Source organism: Zosterops lateralis (assembly GCF_965231275.1).
Source record: "Zosterops lateralis genome assembly, chromosome: 6".
Classification (NCBI taxonomy): Eukaryota; Metazoa; Chordata; class Aves; order Passeriformes; family Zosteropidae; genus Zosterops; species Zosterops lateralis.
Window position 1 is genome coordinate 2113174 of NC_139761.1, and position 9763 is coordinate 2122936.

At 46.0% G+C, this 9763-nt stretch overlaps 1 protein-coding gene across 1 annotated transcript in view; it reads right to left on the minus strand.

Annotated features, from left to right (window-relative positions):
• Positions 1-9757, minus strand: part of MAP4K5 (mitogen-activated protein kinase kinase kinase kinase 5) — a 59204-nt gene extending 49447 nt beyond the window's left edge. Inside the window, exon 1 of the mRNA XM_083863436.1 lies at positions 9326-9757. Within this exon, the coding sequence (XP_083719562.1) occupies positions 9326-9433 (108 nt within the window). The 5' untranslated portion in view covers positions 9434-9757. The remainder of the gene's footprint in view (positions 1-9325) is intronic.
• Positions 9758-9763: the final 6 nt, after the last annotated feature.

Sequence of the window (9763 nt, forward strand, 5' to 3'; positions counted from 1 at the left end):
ATTTTCCATGGAGCATTTGCCTTCCCCCAGCCAGACACCAGTGAGGAATGTGCTCCAGAGAGCCAGAGGAAATCGTGGTAGAGATTCTGCACAGCCTGGCTGCTTCCCTGTTCCCAAAAAAATCTCCCTGGGCTCCGCTCGAGGAAACACAACAAAGCACACGGGGAGAGTGACTCAAAAAGTCATGGAATGGTTTGGGTTGGAACACCCAAACAACACCTCCTTCCACCCCCCTGCTCTGAGCAGGGACACTTCCACTACTACAAGGTTGCTCCGAGCTCAGTCCAAGCTGGCCTTGAACAGTTGCAGGGATGGGGAATTTCACAGAATGCTTTCATGGAGCAAAGCCACAGCCTGTCCTCCTCCTCCTCCTCCTCCATCCCTCCTGGAGCTGCCTGGAGCCAGCACAGTCAGTCTGTGCTCAAAGACATCCCACTGCAGGATTCACACAAACCTCAACACCCACGGGATGAGGAAAAGGAAAAATCCACGTTCGTGTGCCCTGTTTAGGTAGTTATTTGATGGATCCTGAAATCAAAAATCGACATCTTTTTATCCATCCTCAGAAATCCCTTTGTCCTGTTTGATACTGTGAGCCAAATTTAAAAACAAGACTCTCAGGACAGGAAGTGTTTGGCAAAGTTTAGAAGGCTCTGTGTTAAGCCAGTTATTCCTACTTCTTCACAATTAACCAAGAAGCAGAGGATCAGAGCTCAACCAGGGCTTTAAATTTAATCACACACATGCCTGAAAAAACTAAATGGTTTTATCAGAAACTGCTCGTCCTGGGGACTGTCTGGGACTGTGAATATTTACAAGGAACACAAATACTCTTCCCTTTAGTCACTGTAGACCAAATACTTCAAAATTTCAGCTGCTGTTGTCTCCCAGCCTCTCATAAATAAAACACAAACACCTGAAGCTGTTCCATCACTGAGCACCCATCAGGCACCGCTTCCTGTCAAATTTTAATTCTTTTACTTTTATCAAGGGAAAAATCCATCCATAAAAGAGGGTATGGCCCCACCTTTATTCTTTTTACCTACCATGTTTACATCTCTGTGCCTGTACAGGAGACTTCAGCACTTATCATCCCTTGGGATTAATGACTAAATCCCCCAAACATCTTTGGGAGCCTGATGTTTATAATCCAACTCTGATCTTGCATGTCTGTACGTTAAACAGCAAGTTAAGGCAAACGGAACTCGATTCTTTATTGCTTCAACAGCAATGATCAGCAAAGAATCACACACACAGAGCTGAGAACAGGACAAAAATACAGATTTTTTTGGGGTGGATCATCACAAATACAGCTTTTTGGGGTGGACCATTCCCTCAAATGTAAGAAGTTGTTATGCCTTTAATGCTGCACAAGACAAAGCTGCTCAACAAAAAATCTTAGGAATGATTTCTTATCAATAAGACAACAGAGTTCCCCCTGCAATAACCTCTTCACTCAGAGGAAAAACAGCACTTGCCTTTCTGGAATGTCTCAAAATTCATGTTTCAAACATGCTACAAATCCAGCTTTTTCACACTGAGCTGAAAATATGGTTCATTCAGCTTTCTTTTTTTCAGACATTCTTTCTCTAGCCAAATCTTCCTCATCTCTATGAAAACACGAACCTCCTAGACACTATATTCATGCAGAAGACACAAAAATACACTTGGGGGAGGAGTAATTCCAACGTGCCAGGATATTAAATCTGGCATTAAAGATGCCATGTTGAAGGATCAGTAAATTCAGCAGTTTTTGGATACCAGGACTGGGGTCCAAAAGGGTGGTCATGAGGGAATCCATGACTATATTTGTATAGTCTTTTTATTATCTTCAGGAGAACAGAACTAAGTGGAAACACACAGGATTAGGTGAAAGTACTGGATTAGGACAATCCTGGAAGCAATTCTGTTCCTCACCCTCCCATTTGCTCTTTCACTCAAGAGCTTCAAAGACATGGTCAAGCTTCAGCTTCTCCACATGGTGTTTTCCATCCATCATGGAAAAAGGTAAGATTTGGCCGAGGAGGACCTTGCAGACACCATCCACTGTGCTGGATGAAATTAATAACTCCAACACTTGGGCGAAAGAATTTAGAAAGCTGAAGAGCAGAACAGAAATCTCTCTGTGCCAAACTCATGACTTTTTGTCTCTCTAGGAAGGAAGGGTTTATGCAGCCTCCAGATGTGACTTTTTATTGGAAATCCAGAATGGATTTGGGACCAGCATAACTGCCCAGATCAAAGGTGGCTGTGTCCACCAAACCTTGCTGAGTGCTCTTACTGCTAGAAATCCTTCAGAAACTGGGAAAGAACTCTTCTGGCTTCTTCCAAAAATTTAAAATCCGAAAACCTAATGAAATGGCGAAGTGTGAGAAAGTCACAGAGTTCCAGAATGTTTTGGGATGGAAGGGAATTTAACAACCAACTCATTCCACCCCCTGCCAGGGTGGAAGGGCAGGGACACCTTCCTCTATCCCAGGATGCTCCAAATCCTGTCCAACCTGACCTTGGACACTTCCAGGGATCCAGGGGCAGCCACAGCTACTCTGGGCACCCTGTGCCAGGGACTCCCCACCCTTCAGGCAGGAATTTAATCCTAATATCCCATCTAACCCTGCCCTCTGTCAGTGTGAAGCCATTCCCTTTTATCTTATCACTCCCTGTCCTTGTGGAAATCCCAACCACAAGGCGCTGAGATTGCCTTGAGCCCGAGAACAACTTCATGAATATGGAGATGTCCCTGCTCTGCTCTGAACAGGAATCACCTTGGGCTGATGCTGCCTCTCCTCTTCACTCCCAGCTGCAGGCAAGCAGCAGGTGCCAAACACGGCTGAAGGTGGCAGGGAAGGTTGTTTTTCCAGCTGGAATGAGGACGGACAGTTGCTGGTGTCAGCGGAACGCGCTGCCAAACCCCGTCACGGCCTCGGCGGCAGGAAGAGCTGCTCCCTCTGACAGGGATGATCTGTGAGCTTCTACCACGCACCTCTCTGACAGAACTGGGGCTCAGCCACTCATCCCAGAAATCCTGGATGCTTCCCAGCTTTTCCAAGTGTTGGCAGTGGAAATGACCGCGGCGTCTTCTGGAGGCAGAGAGAGGAAGGAGATCCTGGCGGGCAAATGTTCTGATCTTTGATCTGTTCTTCCCTCTCAGGTCTCTGCTCTTGGGAGGGTGGGTGGTGTGTGAATTGCACTGTTTGCTTCCTTTTAATGGATAGCTCACATTGAGGAGAAATTTAGACTTTATTTTTAAGATTTTGGAGACTGCATGCTCCTCAAAGTTAAGACAAACTACCGTAGGGGAAACATTACTCCCACCACGTAATTTCCCATTAACAGAAAACACAGAATTCCAGAATGGTTTGGGTTGGAAGGGACATTAAAAATTATCCAGTTCCATCCCTGCCACGGGCAGGGACACCTTCCACTATCCCAGGATGCTCCAAATCCTGTCCAGCCTGGCCTTGGACACTTCCAGGGATCCAGGGGCAGCCACAGCTTCTCTGGGCACTCTGTGCCAGGATCTCCCCACCCTCACAGCCAAGAATTCCTTCTGTGTATCCAACCTTAATTTTAACTCCTTGTCCTGTTACTACAGCTCCTGACAAACAGAAATGTCAGTCACAGGATTTAATATTTAAAGCCAAACAGCTTGGAACATCCCACATCAAAGAGCAAATCCTTAATAAGAAAAACTATTACAAATGTTTCAAATGGAACCCCAAAGGTTTCACCTTCCACTGCTGAATATCCTCACAGAGGGTGTCAACAAGCCATGGAGCATCTTAGTTCTGAAAACAGAAATCCTACTGATTGTATCCTAAAAGAAAAGCGAACCATTCCCCAGAAGGGGAACTCCACAGCAGTAAGAAAAAACTCAAGAGCACTGGTTTGAAGTCATTCCAAAGACCATTCCTATGGAAAAAAGAGCACACAGAGTTCAGGCACGGCTACAGCAAACAGTGCTGACCAGAGGGCTTTGATGTGCAGAGGAAGAGTGGAATCCCCCCTATGACAGATGTTTTATGGTCATTTCTATGTGGAAGCAATGTATATTCACCAGGGACAGAAGTGCTGAGTCAGGGATGGCCAAATCCAATTGGTCTGCAGCTGCCAAAACATATTTGTATGGAGCTGGGAATATGTGATTAAAAGCTGTCACAGCCATAACTGTTCTCTGGTATCAAAAAAAAACCCCTTTAATACTCTGTTCTTAACCTGTTGACTTCAGCAGTAAAACACTTCAACTGATAAATTTTCATTATCTGAGAGATTAGAATGACATTGAGAAATATTTTCTAAACATCAAGTCCAGGCTCTCAACAGCCTTTGGCTGCACCAGGAATTAGAATCCAGAGCTCTGAGAACAAGGCAGTGACCACACAAGTAGGGCTGAAGCCTGATTCAAACTGGACAGAGTCACACGTTTATGGCAACCACTAAAAAAAGAAAACACAAAGAAAGCAAAACAAATATTTTTGTTACTTGTTTTAAATTGCATTTGAGCAGAGTCTGTGTGTGCCACAATCCAATTTCATTGCTCGCTGTTTTCCAGCAGCAAACAGTGGTAAAACACTGCAGGTTTCTCTGTCTTCTAACTTGATGCCTTTATTTGGTGCAGGAGATTAAAAAATAATGATAATAATCTCAAGAGAAGAGAGACTGAGCAGGTGACTCCAGAAAGAATGAAATTTTCATGCTATTCCATAAAAAAAAAAAGCGTCTCTTGTTTACAGTCAGCTTCTGCCACGAATTTGGTGCATTCCTTGTCCCTTGTGCTTACTTTTCAAGAAAGCCACTGTGGCCCTGCTCACAATCCTGCTTGGAAAAGGCCAAACAAGCCAGCTTTAGAATTGCTGCACAAGGTCATGTTTGATCATCGGGGAGCACAGACATCCCGCTATTCATCCCAGCCCGGGGTGCCGGGCCCGGCACATCCATGGGCTCCCGGCTGGCCTGCCAAACAACAGCCTTCAACAAGGATGAATTTACAGCCTTTTACATCAACCACCCTTTTGTTCCCCCTCTGCAGAAGCCAGGGTCAGTTCAAACTCTTGTTTGGGGGGCATTTGGAAGGAAAAACACAAAGAGCTGAGCCCTGGGAATGGTTTGGGGTGGAAGGGGAGTTAAAGCTCATCCTATTCCACTCCATCCCATGGCAGGGACACCTTCCACTATCCCAGGTTGCTCCAAGCTTCTTCCAACCTGGCCTTGGACACTTCAATATTCCCCCTAAATCTCTCCACCAAATCTTCAAACATCCCAATAAAAAAAATCCACTCAGGAAGGACGAGCAGCAAGGAACTATCCCCCAAATATAATTTTCCAAAGCCCCATGAGGACATTGAGATCCACAATTACACACCAGCAAACGACTGGATGTTCTGATGCAACCAAATTCCACGAGTTGAGCAAAACAGGCCAGTCTTAGGCTATTCCAAGCACTTCCAGAAAATACCATGGACTGCAGGAATGTGTGATTATACAGCTGATGGTGTGACTTTGTTATCAAAGCAGCCTTAAACAAATTAGGACTACAGAGCTCTACTGAAAAGCTGCAGGTTCACTCAGGGGTCATTATGGTGTGAAAAGCCATCCTGAGAAACATCCAACCACACTGGGAATTTACCTGGGATGGGATCTGACCAGCCACTTCCTACTGCTGGAGGTTCAGTTTTGTTTACAGTCTCCAGCAGCTTTTTTTTTCCATTTTCTGTCCCAAGACCCCAGTCAAATGTTTGTTACTTCATTAACCACACACACAAAACATCTATTTCAGCATGAAACAGATGCATTTCAGAAGTTCTGACTGCAAACAGAACAAATTTGTGTCATTTTTAAACACTGCTTTGAGATCTTCATTTTTATGACCTTTCCAGGAAAGACAGATTAGATTTGAGAGACACTGGGGACATAAAAAAATACTATTTTTTAAACAGCATAGCATTAAGTTCCAGTTCTCATCTTTGTTATTACAACCTCTTTCACAAGTCAGTAATTCAAGATATCTTGGTGCAATGCTGTGAGGGATAAATTATTCTAGTGGAACAGAACTGGTTTAATATAATATCCTCTATTAAAAAGAAAAAAAAAAAAAAAAAAAAAAAAGCTTTCCCACCACGGATGAGACAACTAACAAGTCAGGATTGTAATGGAAATTACTTCCAAGTCTGCTAGACCCAAACTTGGATCTATTTACACAGGCTGTGAATAGACAAGAGTTTATTTACAGATGGTTTCTCCCCAGCCCTGAAATGCATTTTGGGGGAAAAAAAAAAGATATTAAAACGACATCAACAAGCCAGCACTCAGGAGCAATGCTACAATCAGCCATTGTGTGCCATGTGACAGACAAGAGAAATAAACCCCACAAACACTGAGAAAACACATCTCTGTTTAAACCTTTCACGGTAGCAACAAAAAGCAAAGTGGGCAGGAGAACTTTGGAAAAGCCTTAAATATTCTTCTGTAACCTAATAGTGAAGAGAAATATTTGCTTAACCTCCACCTTCACCATCCAAAAAAAAAAAAGAGCCAATTACTCTAAAAGCTACCAAACTTCCCAAGAAGAATTTAAAGCATTAACCACCAGCACCAAAAAGCATCTGAGGAAGAGGCTGCCTGGCTTAGACATCCCAAAAACAACTGTGCTGGAGACGCTGGTGACTCATTATTGGTGAAGGAGCAGAGAAACCACTTGAAGAGGTGAGGGGAAAATTCCATTTTAATTTAAGAGCACTCTCTAGCAAGCCCTGCCTGAGCTCTGCAACATAATAAACACTTGGATATTCACTAATAAATGCATTTTATAAACACTCCTGACAGCCCTCAGCGAGCATAAGATGTGCCAACTGCACTGAGAATTACCAGGGACTAAAAAAAAAAAAAAAAGTACAATGTTTATACCTTAAGCCCTTTCAAGGAAAAAAAAGGTTTACCTTACTTTTAAAATGATCATAACATCAATGACTTTAAAAAATAAGTTTGCTGTGCACATTTATCATAAGAAGCAGTGCCATCTGATTCAGTATTCCCTTGATACAGTTCCTGCTGCAGGCCTTTACAAAAACAAAGAGCAAACCAACGACCTAGAAACAAATGCAGCCTCTCAAACTACTTTAAACTCATTAACTTCATACTTCTTTCGGACTCACAACAACGCCTGCCAAAAAACTCCTGATTTCAATTTGCCAGGCTGCAAACGAGGAGAAAGTTTGGGTTTGCTGCTTATCTGAAACCCTTTCAGGAGAGCAGAAGGTTATTTTTCATAACTCAAAGAGTGGAGGAGGGGGGACAGAGGGTTGTGAGGGATTTTTTTTGTTGTTGTTTAAAGGGGATGGATGTGTTTACATGGGGCAGAGCTGTGCATCCACAATCCAGCTCCGGAAGCGGAAACTGGATGACATGTCAGCACAGCTCTCCACTAATTACCAGGATAATGAGAAGCAGAATATTTCTATTTTTTTTTTTTTTCCACAAAGAGATGACACAAAAACACGACTAGTTATTTCTTGTCGTGCTGCCTTGGTTATTTTTCTTGTCATGCTGCCCTGCACTGGGCAGACACACACACACACAAAGAAAAGCAGCTCTAAGTATGCAGAGTTCCAGATTTCTGACAGCTGAAATGTTCTTTTAAAGGATTTACTGCTAGAATCCCTAAGGAAAGAAGTTGACTGATCTGTGCACAGCACTGGAGGAGAAAAAAATAATAAATAAAAGAGGAAGGTAAATATGCACCACGAAAACTTTTAAAAATAACTCCCTGAGGTCACAAGTAACCATTTCAAAGGGGTGGTGGGAACAGGATCCATCTATAAAACTTCAATTTGAGCATTAGCAAAGGGCCCTCCCCCAGCAGGAGCAATTACTGCTGCCTTTCATGTGGCACAGCAACACACCTTCCCTTGCACGCTTGGCTGTGTCAGGTCTATTTTAAACACACTCAACAGCACTACAAAGGAAAACATCCCACAGCCTCCCCTCCCCGTGCAGCTGAACACGCACATTGCCAAGCACAGGTTGAAAACTTGGAGGCTTTCTTTGTAATTCGCCCAGCCCTGAAAGCTGCTGAGCCTCCCTGAGTTATGAGGAACATCCCTGATGTATGAGGAACATCCCTGATGCTTGAGGAACATCCCTGATGCATGAGGAACATCCCTGATGCATGAGGAACATCCCTGATGTTTGAGAAACAGACCCTGATGTATGAAGAACATCCCTGATGTTTGAGAAACATCCCTGATGCTTGAGGAACATCCCTGATGCTTGAGGAACATCCCTGATGCTTGAGAAACATCCCTGATGCTTGAGGAACATCCCTGATGCTTGAGGAACATCCCTGATGTTTAAGGAACATCCCTGATATTTGAGGAACATCCCTGATGCTTGAGGGACATCCCTGATGCTTGAGGAACATCCCTGATGTTTGAGAAACAGACCCTGATGTATGAGGAACATCCCTGATGCATTAAGAACATCCCTGATGCTTGAGAAACATCCCTGATGTTTGAGGAACATCCTTGATGTATGAGGAACATCCCTGATGCTTGAGGGACATCCTTGATGTATGAGGAACATCCCTGATGCTTGAGGAACATCCTTGATGTTTGAGGAACATCCCTGATGCATGAGGACAGGGCTCATACAAGAAGAACACACTCCTGCCTGCATCTCCTGTCCCCCATTCCTGTGGTTCTGGTGATGTGAGCACCAATATGGAATTACAGAATCCCAGAATGGTTTGGCTTGGAATGGACCTAAAAGATCACCCAGTTCCAACTCCCTGCCATGGACAGGGTTTTTTTCTTTGTATGCACCATTCCAAGAGCATCTGCTTGATGTGCTGCTCTAACTCTACCTCGTGTTCCAGCTTCTGAAGAGCTTTAATCTGCTTCTGCCTTTCCCGGGCTATTATTAACCTCGGGGATAAAGCGACACCCTTTTAATCAGGCGCTTTAACTGGATGCAAACAGGTAGAGCCAAGAGATATCCTCTACCTCCTGGGGCACTAACGTGGGAAGTGTCTCCTGCGATATTTTCACCAATTCAAACCCCCAAGAAAGGCAGCGGTGAGAGAGAACCTCCTCTGGCGCTGCAAGCACAGATCCCGGAGCGGTTTGGGCTGGAAGGGATATTAAAGATCTCATTCAGTCATGGGGCAAGGACACCTTACACTAACCCAGGCTGCTCCAAACCCCATCCAACCTGGCTTTGGACACTTCCAGGGATGGTGCGGCCGCAGCTCCTCTGGGCCTCACCTCCCTCACGGTCAATCCCTTTCCACACAACTGGGAATCCTCCGTAGGCCGCCCCCCCGGCCGCTCACCTTGTACACGTCGCCGTAGGTGCCGCTCCCCACCCGCTGGATCAGCTCGTAGTCCTGCTGGGGGTTCCGCCTGAGGATGTCCCCGCTGGCCCGCGCCGCGGGCTCCATGTCCAGCGCCGCGTCCCCGCCGGGCCCGGGGTGCAGCTAAGGCGGCGGCCCCCGGCCCATGGCTCCCGCGGCGGCTCGGGGGGCTCCGGACGGGCCCCAGACAAAGGCGGCCGCGCCCTCCGCGGCTCCCCGGGGCAACCAGGAAGCGCCGGAGCGAACAGGGAGCGGGGCCGGGCAGGAGGGAGCTCCGGTGCCCGCCGGCGCTGCGGGCCGTCCGCCGGGGCGGCCAGGCCGGGCCGGCTCCTACCTGCGCGCCGCAGCCCTTTGTCCCGCCGGGGAGGGAGGGAGGAGGGAGGGAGGGGGAGCACCGCCGCCGTCGCCTCCTCCTCC